At 57.9% G+C, this 19,250-nt stretch overlaps 1 protein-coding gene across 1 annotated transcript; it reads right to left on the bottom strand.

The window, feature by feature from the left end:
- Positions 1 to 319: 319 nt before the first annotated feature.
- On the bottom strand, positions 320 to 13,268 carry ADGRF3 (adhesion G protein-coupled receptor F3). The gene is made up of 13 exons (XM_054022917.1): positions 13,169 to 13,268; positions 12,429 to 12,608; positions 12,108 to 12,161; positions 11,706 to 11,924; positions 9,126 to 9,335; positions 8,254 to 8,397; positions 7,128 to 7,324; positions 4,020 to 4,211; positions 2,875 to 3,351; positions 1,939 to 2,838; positions 1,583 to 1,624; positions 1,352 to 1,414; positions 320 to 400 (listed from the first exon to the last, which is right to left on the bottom strand). The coding sequence occupies exons 1-13, from the start codon at positions 13,266 to 13,268 to the stop codon at positions 320 to 322; spliced, it is 2,859 nt and encodes a 952-aa protein (XP_053878892.1).
- Between the last annotated feature and the right edge of the window lie 5,982 nt (positions 13,269 to 19,250).

The following is a 19,250-nucleotide window of genomic DNA, read 5'->3' as shown; positions in this document are numbered from 1 at the left end:
TGGGCTCAGGCTCTTCTGGCCAGCCTGGGGGTCCTCCAGCCGAGGGGGGGCCCACTCAGGGCTCCTCCAGCCGAGGGGAGTGGGGCGCTTGGAGGTACAGAGCTTCTCCTCCTCCCCTTTGGGGGAGAGTCCTCATCCTCCGTTGCCAGGGCAGCCATACCGGTTTGTTATCTCTCTGGACGGAGGGTTGGGAGCAGGGGTGGAGCTTTGGTTGCTGCCAGAAGTAACCAGCCGCCAGCGACCGCCCTGTGACAGTGCCCTTTCCTCCTCCCCCGGTGGTGCTACGGCTGTCCTCGCCAGCAGGATTGCTTCCTCAGCCCTAGCGGTCTCCACCTGTCCGTAATTCCTCGTGCTCACGGCTGCTCCTCGGCCTGACCACCTCCTCCTGCAGCTCTCCTGCCTGCCTCCGGGAGATGCCACCAGCAGGCACCTCTCACACCAGACAGTCCCCCCAGCCTGGCGGTCTGTGATGGGGAAAATGCAGGCCACAGTCTCTGCAAACCCCCGCCAGGACCTGGGCAGGGGTGTCCCTGGCTGGACACAGGTGGAGGTGGAGGCGTCGGGAGCAGTGCGGGCACTGGCAATGCAGCCTCTGATTTTCTTCGCTCTCCCTCCTAGAACCTTCCTCTCAACCCCCCCCCCCCCGTTTGCTGCCCCCCATTCACTAGCCCCCCCTTGGTCGCTTAGCATCAGACTTTCAAGCCAGTCTCTCCTAGGCCAGCCCTGCCCTCGTTAACGCGCAGGGGAAGGGTGATCACAAGGGCGCTCAAGGATCAAAGGACAAGAGGCTAATTCCTGCCATGCCCACGCCGCTAGCAGCTAGTAGCCCTCTGGCCCCCTCCCCCCACAGTCCCCAAACACAATCCCCACCAGACCACACAAGCCAAGAGAAATACCCAGCCTCCCGGGCAGACGTCTGATCCGCAGCACCGAGCCCGGCAGAGACCCAACGGTGTCCTTGTTACGTGCTGAGGAGCCCGAACTGAAATTGATGATCGCTCACAGTGCGGTCGCCTCTGTCTCTAGCCACATCCCATTTACTGCCTCTCACCGAGCCTTTCGGGGGAGCTTGAGACTCCTGCAATGGAGCCGGCCCCATCTCGCCACGCCCTGCTCCCAGGCATTGTCTGGTCTCTTGTAAATGACACCGGCTCCCCTCACTTGGGAGTCTGTTCTCAGCTCCAGCAGGATCAACGTTCTCGCTATTCAGCCTGGACGACTGCCTTGCCTTGAACCTGCCGCACCTTGTGTGGCTGCTGGAGCAGTCGGGAAGCGCGGTGGCCCACAAAACAGCTAACTCCTGGCCGTGCCGGTGTGCAGGGCACTACACAGGAGCTGGGGTCAAACTCACCTGAGCGGTGGTAGCCATGGAGGTGAGCTCTTTCTGGATGCGTTCGAGCAGAGCGTCCCGCACCTGTAGGGAACACAAGGTCACTCCTGTTATCCTGTCGGGAGATGGACCATTGGCCTGACCCGGTATGGCCATTCTTATGCTGTTAAGAGGGCGGTTGTTTTTGATGGCTGGTTGGAAGTGTCTTTGGCCAAGAGTGACTGGCGAAGGCTGGGAAGAGGAGCAGCTCACCTTCTTGTCCATGAGGCAGCCGAAGACCAGGATGGAGACACCCTGCGTGAAAGAGAAATAAAGGTCATTTACTTATTGGTTCTAACCTCATGCTGCTTAAACACTGTCCAGTGATTCCCCAGCCTATAGCCTGGTTTTCTGAGACCTCCGACGCTCAGCAAGGTTAGCTCCAGGGGGCATGGCTGAGAGAAAGGGGACATGGCTGGACTGGCCCTTTGCCGTGGCAGTCCCTAGCTGCCTGTCCCTTAGCGGGCTCCCAGGCCTTGTGTCCGGATGTGGGCCCCATACAGCTGGAAGGAGATAATGGGCATTTCGAGTCTTGCACACGTGGCAGATTACCATGTCATATAACCCACCTGAAATGAGTTCAGGGCGGCGAACACGTAATGGGACAAGTCAGAGCTCTTGCTTGTCATGGTGATAACCCCCAGCCCCCAGGTCAGGCCGAAGATGGGCGTCAGGATGAGCAGGGCTTTGAGAATGCTGATCAGGGTCTTCCTCTCTTCTCCCTTGGGTCCCTCGGACAATGACGGCCTCATCAGCTTCATCACCACCACGAAAAGGATCAGCACGTTGACCAGGACAATGACCAGGACAGGCACAGAGAAGGCGTAAATCGCCCCATTGTGCCCGTTGAGCCAACAGGCCGTGGCCTGGACGTAGCCCCGCTTGGGGTAGTAAACAGCTATGTCAGCGGCAGCAATGAGGAGCGGGCACAGGTACCCGATGGTCACCAGGAGAGGCGTGACGGAGGCTCTGGCCAGCTGGTGGAAGACGAACACCAGGTGGTGGAAAAGCATGAGGGCTTGGACGAGCATCCAGAAGAACATGGCCAGGTAGAAGAAGTGCGTGAAGAACGTGGCAGCCACGCAGAGCTCGTTCTCGTGGCTCGGGGTCATCCAAGTGGAGCCCAGGAACCACGCGTTGGCCATCAGCAGGGACAGGGCGATGTTGACCAGAGTCATGTAGCGGAAGTAAGAGATCTTATTCCTGACCACCAACCGCCAGACCAGGTAGTAGATCCCCAAGCAGAGGATCAGGGCCAGGATGGAAGCGCAGACCCCGAACTGGCTCAGGAAGTCCAGCCAAAAGCTATCCGTGATGCTATGGATGGACATGAGGACGGAGAAAGAGGTCAGGTGCTGGCAGGTGCACTTGGTAGTGGTGCCTGTGCCAGAGGTTTGGCATCCCTGGGAGGACCAGCCTCCTTCCCCTTGGAACAAGCCATGGTCCCAGAACACGCACTGGGGCCTCTCCTCCCCAGAGGCTGCCGCAGCCTCCTCCTCTGTCACGTTCCTGTGACCAAAGGTCATGGCGATCTCTGCCTGGCTCACGCTCCCGTTGCGGGACATGATGCTGCTGGACAACAGCAGGCTGCCGAGGACGTAGTTGGAGCTGCCCAGCCCTGGACCGTAGTTCGCAGGCAGGAGTCCGCCCAGTGTCTTCAGCGCCATGCTGGTCACGGTGACGTTGGCCCCCAGCTGCACCAGCTGCTCCAGCACTTCCTGGCTGATGTGGGCTTGGAGCAGGGGCTGCCCGTGGAAGGTTTTGCTGTAGTCAGTCAGTGAATCCGGACCGAACACGGCCCCTTGGAGCTCTACGTTGGGCAGGGTGAAGCTGAAGTTGCCGTCTGTGGGGACCGGCCGCCTGGTGATGTTCTCTATGGACTGCAGGAACGTGGAGGCCACGGAGGGCACGTCAGCTTGTGCCTTGGCCCACAGGGCCTGGGGATCGAAGTCAAGCATCTGGCTGACGACCGCCAGGAAAGTCTGCAAGCACAAAGACGGCATTGGGCAGCATTGGATTGGGTTGTACGGGCCTCGTCCCCTCAAGGGCTGATTTCCCAGAGCTGGCCTCTCCCTGCCCCCCCCAGGAGCGACAGTGTCAGTGTTTATGCCATGGCCTGTCTGGGATGCCTCGCTCCGCCCCTACGCTTAGCACGGGAGCTAACTGCAGTGACTGGGATCATTCTGGTATTTGCCGGCGAATACTGACGTTCTGACGTCTACCACGCTATCTGGGTGTCTGTGTGGGCCCCCCATCTAGCTCCATCTTTTCTCTCTCCATCCTCCTCCCCGCATTTCTCTTTCCTTCTGGCTCCCCCCTTGTTGAGGCAGGACAAGGCCTCGCTTTGCAAATGCTGAAAATAAACAGAGACTGACAACGATCCAGGGCCAAACCCATGCGTCGTATAAGAATGCTACTGCCTGGGGTCGGGGACACCGTGTCTGTGCAGCGCCCCACACAACGGGATCTGAAGTCCTGCTGAACATAGCACATCGTGCCCGGCAGCCGGCTCTCCCAACCGGCTCTGATCGCCAGCCTCAGCACCCTGTGCCAGGTGTGCAGCATCCCGCCAGCCAATCCCGCCCAGTGTGGGCTGCCCACGTCCTGCCGGGTCTGCGAGCCGACCAGCGCCGCGTCCCGGGGTACTCACAGCCATGGTGCTGTTGCTGAGGTGCAGGCCGGCGTCCCCGGCAATACGGGAGATGGTGTCCACCGTGGTCACCAGAGCCAGCAGGTCTGAGGCGGAGCTCACAGAGCCCCGTCCAGGCTGAGTCTCCGCCCCCAGCCACTCAATCAGCTGCGCCAGCTCGCTCCGGGGGTTGCCCATCCCTGCCAGGACCAGCTGGAGAGTGAAAAGGGGGGGGGGGCGGAGAGACTGAGATTTAACAGGCTGGGGCACCAGGGCGATCTCAGGGACGGACGTTATGGAGCCTTCCACTTCCAATCCAACCCATGGGCCTGGTGTGCAGGGACCCAACTCCCCTGGCCATGCGGGAGAGGCTGAAGTCAGTGGCCGTTTCTCAGCTCCCACGGGAGTAGGGTGACCAGACGTCCCGATTTTATAGGGACAGTCCCGATTTTTGGGTCTTTTTCTTGTATAGGCTCCTATCACCCCCAACCCCCATCCCGATTTTTCACACTTGCTGTCTGGTCACCCTACACGGGATGGTGTGGAAGGTCTGGGTCGCAGGGGGTCTCGGTCCTGTCCCTTTCTGCAACAGCAGAGGCAACCCGCTGACTACGCTTTGCACTGACGGGCGCAATGGAGTTCTGGGACGCTGGAAGGGACGGCTGTGAATTCCAGGTTTCAGAGTAACAGCCGTGTTAGTCTGTATCCGCAAAAAGAAGTCTGTACTGGGCTAGCTTGATTATCACTTCAAAAGTTTTTTTTCTCTTAATTAATTGGCCTCTCAGAGTTGGTAAGACAACTCCCACCTGTTTATGCTCTCTGTATGTGTGTATATATATCTCCTCAATATACGTTCCATTCTATATGCATCCGAAGAAGTGGGCTGTAGTCCACGAAAGCTTATGCTCTAATAAATTTGTTAGTCTCTAAGGTGCCACAAGTACTCCTGTTCTTCTTTCTGTGAATTCCAGGCTCTCTACCTACATCCAAGAACGTTTCCTGCACTCCGGCAAAGGGTCAGCACCAGGATCCCTGCCGGGGCCTCTCTCTCCCGAGGCTGCTGGGAGCGGCTGGGCTGTCTCATGCTCCAGTCGGGCTGTAAAGTCTGAACAGCGAGAGTCTGAACAGCAAGGGTGGTTCACGTCGGAACAACTCAACTGGGGACACGGCGGGCTGCCATCAGACTGGCTGTCTCTCTCTGGAAGATCTGCTCTCGCTCAGATGGGCTAGAGTCTAGATCGACACCACTAGCCTGGGATTCAGGAGACCAGCCATCTATTCCCGGCTCTGCTGCTAGGTGACCCTGGGCAAGTCACGCTCCGTGCCTCAGTTTCCCCACTTGTAATATGGAGATAATGATCATGAGTAAAGCGGTGTGAGAGCTAATGAGGATAAGAGCTAGGGCAGAATTCAGACCCTGGGAAATCGGGCAACCTCAGGAGCTCATGTGTAACCCATGTGCCTAATAGGGAGATATCTCTTTAAGAGACCCATTGGGGGGAGGTAGGCGTGAACTGTGTCTGGGTCACTGTTGCTAGGCAGATTAAGCACTCCCCAGCCAGAAGCTCCTGGAACTGGGGGTGGTAGTTTTGGGTCTGCTCCAGTAGGTTCCCGGTGGCTGGGGTCAGTCCCTTTGCTTTGCAAAGGGCCATGTGCCCTGGGTGAGCTGGGAGACGCTGAGCCGGGAGCAGACAGCAGGCTGGTGTCCCGAACTCGGAAGCATTTTGCAGCAGGGTTTTCTTTCAATCTAGCCACGTAACGGAGTGGCTGGTTAATCAGTTCGCTGGCCGGCTAGCAGGGATTTCAGCAGGGGAAGGGTCTGCCTGGATTCCAGCTGAAGATCCCGACAAGCAAAGGGAGGGAAGATGCTGTTTTAGGCCTTGGCTACACTTGCAGCTGTACAGCGCTGGGAGGTAAACCTGTCTTCATACAGCTGAGTAGGGAAAAGCGCTGCAGTCTGTCCACACTGACAGCGGCCAGCGCAGTGGTGTGGCCACACTTGCAACATTTGCAGCTGTGTTGGGAGCGGTGCATTGTGGGCAGCTATCCCAGCATTCATGTGGCTGCAACGTGCTTTTCCAAACGGGGGGGGGGGGGGTTGTGACAGGGAGTGTGGGGGGAGAGAGAGTGCTTTTTGGAGCATGTCAGCTCTCTATTTTGCAAGCTCCGAACTCCCGGCCCCCTGCTCATTCATTCACTCCCTCAAAGCAAGCTGCAAACTGTTTGCTTTTCTCTGTGGTCCGAGCTTTGAAACCGGCACTTCCGCATTCCTGCAGCCGGTCACAACAATGGAGAGGATTGGCCACTTGACAAGGTGATTAGTACAGCGCTGCAAGCGTTTACACTCACACCTGTCAGTCGTAGCCACTCCGCTGCAGCTGTTATTCCTCTCGGAGATGTGGAGTACCTGCAGCGGTGTACCCCGGGAGATACAGCGCTGTAAGTGCCCTGCCAGTGTGGACGGGGAGTGAGTTACAGCGCTGGGGGAGGCTTTACAGAACTGTAACTTGCAAGTGTAGCCAAGGCCTTAGACTCAGACGGTCTAGACTTGATGATCAAAGACTGTAACAGGCTTGGATGAACTCAGCCTGAACTTTTGGAAATGCGCAGTTTCTTCTCGCTGTGTTTCTGGGGGGACTGAACTGTTCAGATTTGAATTTGTTTTCTTTATTGATGTTTCTGTGTCACTGTGAAGATAATGTCTGTGGTTATAACGTAGCCAGGTCATGCTGTGAACATTAGATTATGATTTGTTTCTTTATCATAAGTTTTTATAGAGTTATTGAATTAAATTCATTTCTTTAGTTCCTTTGGGGACTTGAAGGTGGGAGGTTGACCCCGTGCAATCGGTGAAAATCCTGAGAGACTGAACGCTGGGTCTCCAGCTACTTTCCACGGGAGTTGGGGTTTTTTAGGCACTGGAGTCGGGCAATGAAGGGAACTCTCGCCCACCCAAAGGTTACACACGGATCGTTGGGAAGGAGGTTCCTTCATTTCCATCCGGAGTGACCCGGGACGATGCTAGAGTAATCTCCCCGTGGGGAGAGCGAGCGCTGAGGCTGAAATGCAGACGGGTGTGTGGGATCGTAGGGCTAAGGAACAAGAGGACGGCAGGAAGCCTCCACTCACCTGAGCACTGCGCAGTCCAGCCAGGAGCTCCCCGTTGGTGCACTTGGTTATCACCTCTCCCCAGACTCCTCCCGCAGAGCAGCTCCTCTGCACCGTCCCAGCTCTGTTGTCAGGACACGAGATCTCGGCCACCTGCCCCACCTTGGTAGCCGTCCACGTGCCTTGTGAGTCGTTGCTTGGACAGAAGGGATCCCCAGCTGGGACAACGGGGAGGGAGGAGAAGACAGAGTGAGGGCAAAGCACATGGGACGATGACACGGTAAATAACGATCGACTGGTGTGGAGCAAAGAATGGGAACCAGGTGCACACCAAGGATCGGAGCTGTCAAGCATGGTCCAATCGCCAGGGAAAGTCCTCGGCGCGTCTCTGGTGCTACCCGCCATCAGACACACAGCTGGGAGACACTCACGCCATGGTAGCACGTGCCCACTGTCAGACCCACAGCTAGGAGATGCTCACGCCACGGTAGCACGTGCCCGCCGTCAGACCCACAGCTGGGGGATGCTCACGCCATGGTAGCACGTGCCCGCCATCAGACCCACAGCTGGGAGACGCTCACGCCACGGTAGCGCATGCCCGCCATCAGACCCACGGCTGGGAGACGCTCACGCCACGATAGCGTGTGCCCGCCATCAGACACACAGCTGGGAGATGCTCACGCTACGGTAGCACGTGCCCACCGTCAGACCCACAGCTGGGAGATGCTCACGCCACGGTAGCACGTGCCCGCCATCAGACCCACAGCTGGGAGACGCTCATGCCACGGTAGCGCGTGCCCGCCATCAGACCCACAGCTGGGAGACGCTCATGCCACGGTAGCGCGTGCCCGCCATCAGACCCACAGCTGGGAGACGCTCATGCCACGGTAGCGCATGCCCGCCATCAGACACACAGCTGGGAGATGCTCACGCTACGGTAGCGCGTGCCCGCCATCAGACACGCAGCTGGGAGATGCTCACGCTACGGTAGCGTGTACGAGCAGAGAGAATCACAAGCATAGAGGGCCCCAAGAGCTAGGGTGGCTTTACCCCATCTCCAGTGTGGTCTGGCTGCTGCCCCCAGCCCCGACCCCTGGGGAGCTGAGAGGACAAACCAAACTCCCGTGACTCACTTAGCGCTCCTCACCTTGTATTACAGACACCGTCACCACCGCCTGGGCCGCGCCCAGCCCCTCACTCTCAAACACGCACTGGTACGAGGTGTCCTGGGCGGGGCAGGTCTCCAGGGGGAGGGAATGGCAGAGTGGGTCCGTGTCACCCACCAGGTCAGCTGAGACAGGGAACAGGAGACACAGGTACGTGCGAGGGACACCAGCTGATGGGCTTGGGCTGACGTGACGAGAGGCTGCAGAGGCCAGGGCCGGTCAGCATGGAAAGGGGGAGTTTCGGAGAGGACGTGTCTGACCTCAAAGCACCTGACTAACACGCGTTCGTTAATTAGACCCCTGCGTGCGACTAAGCATCAGTCGCAGTGCAGAGCCGGGGACTCTGCCGCAGAGCGTGGGATACGTGACGGTGGAAGGCCACCCAGCACGTCAGGGACTGCCGGAAGAGGGCCTCGTTCCGGCTCTAACCACCAGACACCACGGTGATGTCGAGAGGAGATACTCGTTCGGGCAGCATGCAGCCAGCCCACGGGGCACCCTCTGGCGGGAGGTGAGTGAATCAAAGCCTGTGGCCCGTTTGGTCATTTTATATAGGCACTAGTGATGCTCCTAGCTAGGACAACTCAGCTAAGAGACATCACGTCTCCTGCGTCAGCTGATCTGCGGGAGCCAGGAAGGACAGGCCGGCATTGCGCAGCTGGCTGGAGGCGTCCAGCTCGTGTGGAACACCAGGGAACGGGATACTAGACCAGCTGGGCCACTGGTCAGAGCCAGGCTGGTGCGTCCTGCGTTCCCATCCCATGACTTCCACTCCCAGAGTCAGGGCAGGTTCCTAGAGTTCCAGGGTCCCCCCGGGGTGTGCCGTACTCCCCCCGCTCAGCCCCCCACGCACCTGGAGCTCTGGAGCCGGGGACCCAGGACACTCGATAGGCTTTGCCTCTGTTCCTGATACAGCACCGCAGGGTAATCCCGCCGGAGGAGCTGCAGTTCATGGACACCTGGGCCGGGGTCGGGACGATGTCTTCGGGGCCCAGCGAGACGCTGACCTGCTGTCTGAGCTGCAGCTGGGAGTTCTCATAGACGTACCGGCATATGTACTCCCCTGCCGGACACCAGAACAGAGTCACGGGCTGGCTCGCTCTGCCCCCCGCCTGCCTCGCGCAGGGGAGAGGCACCCTCTGCAGCACCATCACCACCCGGGGGTCTGATCTCTCTCTCTCCCTCCAAGGAGGCAGGCTCAGGGCTTGGCATCAGCGGCTGCAGGGTGTGTTGTGGGTGAACCAGTAAGTGGAGCTGGTCTATGGTATTCCAAGTCAGCACTAGGGAGCGCTGTGCTGCCGGTTTTGGATGAGGTGGAGAACTGGGGTCCTCAGCACGTGTGATGGCTAACGATCTTGGAGGACTTAGCTCAAGGGTGGGCATGAGCCCCATTGACATGGCTCAGCTCTAACCTGAGACGTTGGGCTCTGCCTCCTGGTATCCCCGCCTCGGCACTTCCTCCCTGCAAATCCTGCTGCGCCTGTTGGCTGGTGCAGAATTCCTGCTCCGTTCCAGCCCGCGCGTGACTGATGGGCTGACGGCTTTTAGCGGGCTCATGCGCTGGGGTCCTAGTGGGTGAATGGACGCCTGCCTCATCCCTAACTCACCTGCGCAGCTTCAGCAAAGAGGCCCAGGGTGCACATCAAACAGGGTCTCCCCTTGCCCTGCTCTGGGTGGGACTGACCTGATTTTCACAGGGTCCAGCAAGATTAGTGTGATGCTGGCAGACCAGAAACCTGCTCGCGCCATGGTCCCCATGTGTCCACTGAACACTGACACATCCCTAGCTGCAGTCGGTCTGGCTCAGCTGCGTGTTCGTGTTGTTAAAACAGCTACTGAGATGATAAGAATGTGTTTAGACTTTATTAAATGCTTGTGCCTGGCTGCCTGCATTCTGCTAGTTGATAACATCTGCAGCCCACCGGGTAAGGTAATATCTGAGCGGTTGTACTGTGAGTCTCTGTGACTGTACAGCTCACCAGACAGGAGAGAGACGATAACTAGTGTGAAGTGCTCATCTCCAACAGAATGTGTGACGTCCTGCCCAGCAAGAAAGGTCTATCGGCACCAGGCAGGCTATTGTGGGATGTTAAAGAGGACAACGGCGTTGACTGTTTTGTTCTCCTCCTGGGAAGCAGAGTCATGCAAGGGGATTCCTCCCATCATCTGAGTGTGCAGCTCAGAGCACAAGGGAGAAGGGGGATATAATCCCCTAACAAGAGGGAACAGGATCTTTATGCTGCTTGGATGCTGGGTGGCCACGTTTACTAGGCATAAGCGAGAGATCCCCAGCTGCTTAGCCTGGGCTAGCCCTAAGGTCATATAGAGTTTGCTGATTATAGAAGCTTCTATTACCTTTTTAAATGTAAGATTGGAACTCACTGGTGTATCTATGTTTACCTGCTTTAACCTTGTAAATGAATTTAATAAATCTTGAGATAGTTGATTACAGGATTGGCTACAAGCCTTGTCTTTGGTGTGAGATCTAAGGTGCAATTGACCTGGGGTCAGTGACTGGTCCTTTGGGACTGGGAGTAACCCGAATATAGCTGTGATCCTTGTTGTAAGGGACCATCTATCACAAAGGCAGGCTCCACCTGGGTGGCGAGACAGGTCGGTGTACCCAAGGGGACTGTCTGGGACTCCATGTTAGGGCTGTTATCGTGCCTGGGGAGTTCACACTTGCCCACTGGTTGGTGAGATCCAAGTGCAGAACTCACTGGGGTTTGTGCCCTGGTGCATAACGGTGTCCCTGAGGTTGGTACCCCCGCTCTCGAGTCGCTGCTGGCTGCATTACAACCAGCACAAGGGACAATTAAAGAGCCCCTCTCTTCATTCAACACGTCAGGACGTGGTAACACATCGTGGAAGGGAGAGGCAAAAATCCCGGGACAGCTCCGCTTCCTGCCAGGAGAATATTGTCCCATGGAGCAGGATGCCCCACCAAGGGGACTGAGTTCCCCTCCCATCATTGGAGGAGGGTGTCCCTCCAGGTGAGGGCTGGTGGGTGGAGCTTGCACCACCTGTGCTGCACCAGTGCTGAGGATGTGGGCTTCTGAGCTGGCCCCTCGCGCCCGTGTGAAATCCCCGAGTGAGGCCCCTTCGCAGTGACTCATGCTGACTCAGGGGCACTGCGACCCACCAACCCTCCCCTAATGCGGAATGCAACGGTCATCCGGCTAGGAGCGGCTCACAGAGAGCGGGACCGGGACGGGGGGTGGAAGGATCAGTCTAGGAAGACTTGGTGACTTCTCCTGCTGCCCAGGAGTTAACGCAGCCCCCCGGAGGGGTTAGAGCTAGATCGCTCCGGTCACCGGCCTGCCCCGACCAGAGGTGGCCTGGGGAGAGCAGCCGGTCTTGGTGAGAACTGCCTGGGAGCCGCAGTCCCCTGCTGTCTGCACTGTTCCTACCACTGGGGCGTGGGGGGATGTACCTGCCCAGTCCGCGGAGATGGAGCTGACTCTCAGGACGGCCACTGAGCCGTTGGTTACCAGCATCGTCTGTGTCCCATTGCGGATCTCCCTTGCCAAGCTCCCATCGGGGCTGAGCAGGTACCATGTCACCTCGGTGGCCCCCGCCCCCAGGCTGAAGGAGATGGTGAGGTCGCCCCCTGCTGGGATTAGCTGGGAGCCCGACGTTGGGCTCGCAGTGCCTGAAATGAGAAGCAGGGGATCATGGCCAGGGAGCTGACAGCAGCCCCCACTGGGCACCGCCCGTCGGGTGAGCCCAAAGCAGGCCCCTTCTCCTCGGATTGGGGGCTGACAGCAGCCTTCAGATACACGGGCAGGATGCCTGGGAACTGACGGGCTCCCGGAGCCCAGCCCAGCGCACCCACAAGCCAGCGTCTCGGAGCGCTTCCGGGAAGCCTCCCGCGCGCCCAGCGAGGCAGCTGGGGACCATGAGCGCAAGAAGGGGACAGGAGGGTGAGCAGGCCCCTTGCCAGCATGGCACTGACTTGGGTGCCTCATTTCTTGGGCCCCCCACTTGTTCCACGTGCAGAATTGGGCCTGAGGCCCCCACATCAGTCAGCTCTCCCCCGGGCTGGCAAAGCGAGATGGGAACCCAGGAGTCCGGGGATCATTTCACCCACCACCTCAAGGGTCTCATGGCGCCTGGCCCTGGGGCAGGCTTGGGCACAGGGCAGCAGGGAGCTTGCCTGTGGTGCTGGGGAGCGGTGGCTGGCAGTATCCGGGGGTCTCGGCCGTCCAGCGGAGACAGCTGCAGGGGGAGAGGAGGAGGGTCCCGCAGGCGGCGTACTGGCCGCAGACGACGCCGTTCCACTCGTAGCCTGGCAGGCAGCGGCACTCCCGACCGGCGCCCTGCACCGGGCCGCACTCTGAGGTCAGGAGGAGAGAGGAGATGGTGAGGACGGGTGGGAGTCTGCTCAGCTCGGTGCCTGCTGTGAGGTACCCCCGGGGGCTGCCGAGCCAGCCAGAGGCTTTTGGGAGCACCCCAGAGACCCCTCTGCTATTGCTGCCTCCCCTGGGGCGTACCGCGGGGCTGCCAGCCGGGCATCGGCCAGGCCCACGCGCACTCAGGAGACCCCCTCCCCCAGGAGACGACTGTGGCTGTGAGGGGGTGGAGCAGGCAGTCGAGTCAGCAGGGGATGGGTGCAGGTCAGGCAGTGGGGAGTTGGCGGGGCAGATGGAAACGGGTCAGGTGGCCTGGGGGGTTGTCAGGGGTCAGATGTTCAGGGGTGTGTGGATGCCGGTCAGGTGGTGGGGGGGCCGGACGGACATGCATCAGCCAGTCTGGGGGGCTGGACACAGGCGGGCCAGGTGGCCTGGGGGGATTGATGTGGGTCAGGCCATTTGGGGGGCAGGGGTTAGAGAGAGGTGCTGGGTGTGTGGGTTGAGAGGGGCCTTGCCCGTCCCCGGGGGCCCACGTGCCGCTCACCAGTGCTGACGCCCAGGGTTGTGATGTTGCCCGCAGAGCCCGCGAGTGGCCTAGGCCCAGGCACTGCCCCGAGGAACAGCTGGATCTGGGCAGCGTCCATCGTCCCTGTGGCGAGCGGTGCCAGCATTATGTAGGCAGCACCGCTGAGCAGGCCTGAAACACCAGAGCGAACCTGTCTGGGCTGGGGACTGGGCACTGCCCTGAGGCCTCTGCTCCCCCCACGGCGCGCGGGATGCCCGGCGGTGCCTGGCTTTCCCCACCCCAGCCCTGGTGCTGTCACACAGAGCGAGAGTGCCCGGGCACGGGACCTGGGACCCTGTGGGGCTCGCAGTGCGTAGCCAACGGCCTGGGGGGCAGGATCGGGTGGCCCAGCGGTTAGCACATTAACCAGGGACATAGCAAACCAGGGCACTTCCTGTCTCTGCCAGATGCCCTGGGCGAGTCCCCCAGCACCTGCCTCCCTGGAGAAATACACTAAAGACCAGACACCAGGCCATGCAGGGGCCATAGACAGACCCTCGAGAGACCTCCCCCCTTCTTGGATCTTGTGTAGGGAGCCCCTGCTCCCTGGGACGCGGCTGGAGGCCATCCTGTCCCTGGCTGGCCAGAGAGCACACCCAGACCTGCGCCTGTCAAGCTTGCAGCAGCCGACCCCAACCCGGCTCTGCGTTCGACCCACCCTGTGACCTGCGTGATGCCGAGCGAGCCCCGGGCTGCACTTCGCCAGGCACAGGCCCCGGGCTGGGTTTCACTGGGTGTCTGTGCCGGCAGCGGGATCCTGGCTCTCAGATCTGGGTTTGCCCGCTGGGGGTGGGGGTGAGGGAAGGGGAGTCGTAGAGCGGCTGGGTGGGGTCCTGGGATCTCATCTAGCGGCGTCAGGAAGTGAAAAGCCTGGGGACTGAGGTGGCAGCGTGTCCCTCCTGTCAGTACCATGCTGCTGCACTCTCAAGGCACTGAAATGATCCCTCCCCCATCCTAGCGGTCAGCCCCTAGGCAGGTTCTGGTTCTCCGGGCCGGCCCGTTTCCCAGGGGGAATTTTCAGGGGGATTGCCTGGTGCTGCCTGCAGGCTCTGAGGAGTTGGGGAAGGGGCTAGCAGCAGTCAGTTTGCAGAGAGCCAGCCTAAGGTGAGGGGAGTTGGGCCACGCAGCCACAGGGAGCAGCCTCCTTTGTCTCTCTCTGCTTTGCTGCTTGTGTGTATCGTTCTGACTTCTCAGAAATAAAACTGGGTGATGGTGCAGCCTTCCAGCAAGAGAATCGTAGGTTTTAGCCAACTTCTCAGGGTATCTGCAGAGTATGCAACACTTCCCACCTTTCCTCCCTGTCCCCTGTCTCCCTCCCCATCCCTTGCCCTCCCCCAGCTCAGGAAACACTGCTGAGGGCCCCATCTCCCACCATGCCCTGCTCACCAGCTGTTCTCCTGACTCTCTCCAGGGGGGCCCGGCCATCGCTCTCCCCCACTGGGCTCCTGAGACCCTGGGGAAGGACCAAGGGAGAGAGACTGAGCATTAGCAAGAGCCGCACAGGCCGGCAGAGAGCCTGGCTTGGCCTCACAGGGGGTAGAGCTGGGGTCACTGGGCCCAGATCCACTCCAATCTCCTGACAGCCAGCAGTATGGGCCGTGCACCGAAGCTGCATCAGGATCACCTGATCTTGCCTCCCTGGCCCTCAAGCCACATAGCACAGGTGTGCTGCAGGCTCTGTACTTACAGCTGAAGCACCCACCAGCAGACCCGCAGATCGGCTTCTCCCCCTCCCTCCCAGCGCCTCCCGCCCGCACGATCAGCTGTTCAGCAGCGTGCAGGAGGTGCTGAAGGGATGAAAGAGGCTGTGATGTTATTGATATAATCTGGGACCATATAGAACATGGGTGCAACCAAGGTCCTGTAGTGGCACCAAATCTTGTATAAAGGGGGTCAAATGGGGTGTCTAGGACAAGGTTATGGTTTACTGGTTATGATTATGCTGTCTATATGTGTGTATCAGTTTTGTAGTTGAAGTTATGAATATTGGCTCTATAGTGTCTGTATTTCAAACTTATGCTATGCTGCTGGGTGACATCCCAGACAAACTGGTGTTAGCTCTGCCTAGCCTGCTTGATGGCCCATTAAGGACCATCAGCTATACAATGGACCCATTGAGAGAAGGCAGATACGCCTTGTACCTCAGCAAAGTATGCAGGGACTGGCCCATGTGACTCCAGACTCCATTTTGTTGTAATTTTCCACAGTAAGAACAAAGAGGTGTTCTTACACCTGGAAAAGACTATAAAAGGCTGATACCTCATTTCCATCTTGTCTTCAATCCTGCTTCTTATCTCTGGAGGGACTTTGCTACAAACTGAAGCTCTGAACAAAGGACTGAGGACCCATCCCAGCTGGGGATGTACTCCAGAGACTTGATTTGAACCTGCAGTTTATTCTATCGCTGCTACAAGCCTGAACGAAGAACTTTGCCATGAGTGTATGTAATCGATTCCATTTAACCAATTCTAACTCTCATCTCTATCTTTTTCCTTTTATGAATAAACCTTTAGATTTTAGATTCTAAAGGATTGGCAACAGCCTGGTTTGTGGGTAAGATTTGATTTGTATATTGACCTGGGTCTGGGGCTTGGTCCTTTGGGATCGGGAGAACCTTTTTTCTTTTACTGGGTGTGACAATGCGGTTCTGGCGGAACCCAACTGAGAGTGCCAACTCAGGACAAATTGCTCAAATAGGGCAGTTACAGCCCAAGGCTGGGGTTTTTTCCACCTCTAAGGCAAACCAAACCAACCAGACTAAGAGGACTCCAGTCTCACCCCACTGGCTAACTGCAAGTCTCACAAGCAATCTCCTTAGACACTCCAGTTTTCCAGTATTACCACCAGTACCACTCGTTATGGGGACAAATGGTTATGAAAACCAATACCCCAGTAAAAGAAAAAGGTTCTCCTGATCCCAAAGGACCAAGCCCCAGACCCAGGTCAATATACAAATCAGATCTTACCCACAAATCACGCTGTTGCCAATCCTTTAGAATCTAAAATCTAAAGGTTTATTCATAAAAGGAAAAAGATAGAGATGAGAGTTAGAATTGGTTAAATGGAATCAATTACATACAGTAATGGCAAAGTTCTTGGTTCAGGCTTGCAGCAGCGATGGAATAAACTGCAGGTTCAAATCAAGTCTCTGGAATACATCCCCCGCTGGGATGGGTCCTCAGTCCTTTGTTCAAAGCTTCAGCTTGTAGCAAAGTTCCTCCAGAGGTATGAAGCAGGATTGAAGACCAGATGGAGATGAGGCATCCGCCTTATATAGTCTTTTCCAGGTGTAAGAATACCTCTTTGTTCTTACTGTGGAAAATTACAGCAAAATGGAGTCTGGAGTCACATGGGCCAGTCCCTGCATACTTTGCTGAGTTACAAGGCGTATTTGCCTTCTCTCAATGGGTCCATTGTATAGCTGATGGTCCTTAATGGGCCATCAAGCAGGCTAGGCAGAGCGAACACCAGTTTGTCTGGGATGTCACCCAGCAGCATAGCATAAGTTTGAAATACAGACAGTATAGAGCCAATATTCATAACTTCAACTACAAAAGTGATACACACATATAGACAGCATAATTATAACCAGTAAACCATAACCTTGTCCTAGACACCCCATTTGACCCCCTTTATACAAGATTTGCATGCCACTACAGGACCTTGGTTGCAACAATGATCTATATGGTCCCAGATTATATCAATAACGTCACAGTATATTGACCTGGGTCTGGGGCTTGGTCCTTTGGGATCGGGAGAACCTTTTTTCTTTTACTGGGGTATTGGTTTTCATAACCATTTGTCCCCATAACGAGTGGCACTGGTGGTGATACTGGGAAACTGTAAAAAGCAACTGAGGGTCCTGTGGCACCTTTGAGACTAACAGAAGTACTGGGAGCATAAGCTTTCATGGGTAAGAACCTCACTTCTTCAGATGCAAGACCTCTGCCTTGCTTCTGAAGAAGTGAGGTTCTTACCCACGAAAGCTTATGCTCCCAGTACTTCTGTTGGTCTCAAAGGTGCCACACGACCCTCTGTTGCTTTTTACAGATTCAGACTAACACGGCTACCCCTCTGATATTGGGAAACTGGAGTGTCTAAGGGAATTGCTTGTGTGATGTGTGGTTAGCCAGTGGGGTGAGACCAAAGTCCTTTTAGTCTGGCTGGTTTGGTTTGCCTTAGAGGTGGAAAAACCCCAGCCTTGGGCTGTAACTGCCTGTTTTAAGCGATTTGTCCTGAATTGGCACTCTGTTAGGTCCCGCCACAACCGCATCGTTACAGAGGCGGAGTGGGGGTGAGGCCTGGGGTGGAGCCGGTGTCGAGCCCCCCGCCCCCGGGAAGTTGGCGCCTCTGCCTACACACTGCCCACCCAGACCCCGTATAGCCACGTGCCCTGTATGCAACGTGGGTCAGTTGGGTCTGAGCCGCACACACCCGGTTTGCAACGTCCACGTGACACACACGCACGGTGCCTGGTCACCGTGCCCACATGTGCACCCGTCATCCTCATACACAGTGCACCAGTGCTGCATGGGGCGAGCGCCTGGGCCAATGGCCCATCCACACAGAGCCTTCCCAGAACACGCCCGGTGCCAGGCTGGCTCTGTCTCCCAAGGACACCGCGTCCAAGCTGTGCAAACCCTGGGGAGCAAACATCATTTCCATGTTTCGGTTCCGGCTGCCGGCAGGGCGAGGATCTCATCTGCATGGGAAACTCAGTCCCTGGCGAAACCCAGGGCACCTGTGGGGCTTAAAGGAACAGGCCTGGGCTAGCCCCTAGGGGCCAGGTATTTCCAAGCCGGTCCTGATGGAAGCAGCTTCTGCTCCGTCTGGTATCTGAGGCCTCTCACAACATCCAGCCTGTCCCGACATAGAGGAAACCAAAAATGTGCCAGGGGAAGTAACTGGGCTTCCTCTGTGAAAAGCACCCCTGGGGTGGGACTGGGAGCCGGAAGTTTCTATGCTCTGGCCCTGATGCGGCACCTGCCTCAGTTTCCCTTCTGTGAAACGGAGCTTTTCCAGTGGGGACGGAAGCGAGAGCCCTGACCTCCCCAGGCACAGGCCTCCACATGCCCAGCCGACGGGACTGCAGTGTGGCCCCTGGGCTGGATGTGAACTGGTGACCCGGAGGCAGCAGGCTCCCTCGCTCCTGAGCCCTGTTGGGGCAAAGACTGAGACTGGCAAAGGCACCCTCAGGCGTTGGGGGCCAGCCCAGCCTTCCCATTACCCCCCGCCCGCTGAGGGTGCCTTTGCCAGTCTCAGCCCAGGGCTTAGTGTGTGGTGGAGTGATGCATCTTCCCCACTTCTCTGAAGGGCAGAGCACACGGCACTTTTCTAGCTGTTTAAATACTGATTGCTGGTGTCCCCCCCCCCCCAGTTATTCCTCCCCCCCCGCAGCATCTCTGTCTGCTGTGGTCTATGGATGGGCCCGATTCCTGGGGGGGGGCAATCCTGGAGCCCAGAAGAAAGGCGGAACTCACCGCGGCTGGAGCGTCTCCCAGGGTTTCCTGCATGTGTAGCTGGAGGCTGGCGCCCAGGACCAGAAGGCAGGGCAGCGGGATGCCAGCGCAGCCCATTGTCAGTCTGTGGCAGGGCACCCCTGGCAGAGTGGCAGCTGGGGCTGAGGCGTCTAGCTCAGAAATGCAAATTTCCTTGGGGCGAGTCCAAGATGCAAACAGGCTACGGCGCCGGGGCCGGTTTACACAGAGATCGGGGGGGAGCTGCTGTTGGGAACCAGGGGGGAATAATCTCGGCCGCTGTGGGAGTGGGGGGCTAGGTGATAGGACCCCTGCGCCCTCTGTGACAGGATGGTCCGGGGCTGGCCAAGCCTGGTGATTAACCAGGTACGGCTGAGGGGACAGCTTCCCTTCCCTGTACATCAGGTGTGCAGAGCTCAGAGGAGAGCAGGGAGGGGTCCCGGGAGAGGTCTGCAACACCAGAAAGGCCTGGGAGCCGGTCCACGCCTAGGAAAGGGCCAGCGAAGCCTGGAAAGAACAGCTCACGGGGGTGTAGTGACTGCACTGGGCTTTGTAGGACCTGTGGGTTGGGTGTGTAAGGACCA

Source organism: Malaclemys terrapin, chromosome 3, assembly GCF_027887155.1.
Source record: "Malaclemys terrapin pileata isolate rMalTer1 chromosome 3, rMalTer1.hap1, whole genome shotgun sequence".
NCBI lineage: Eukaryota > Metazoa > Chordata > Testudines > Emydidae > Malaclemys > Malaclemys terrapin.
This window is presented reverse-complemented; position numbering and strand designations above follow the sequence as displayed.

Bases quoted from the DNA above. Each gene is read 5' to 3' on its own strand.
- ADGRF3 (XM_054022917.1), bottom strand. From the start codon at position 13,268: ATGGACGCTGCCCAGATCCAGCTGTTCCTCGGGGCAGTGCCTGGGCCT. The intron at 12,609-13,168 runs GTGAGCGGCACG...TCCTGACCTCAG, and splicing joins AACCCTGGGCGTCAGCACTG to AGTGCGGCCCGGTGCAGGGC. The intron at 11,925-12,107 runs GTGGGTGCGCTG...TTCTCATTTCAG, and splicing joins GCGCTCCGAGACGCTGGCTT to GCACTGCGAGCCCAACGTCG.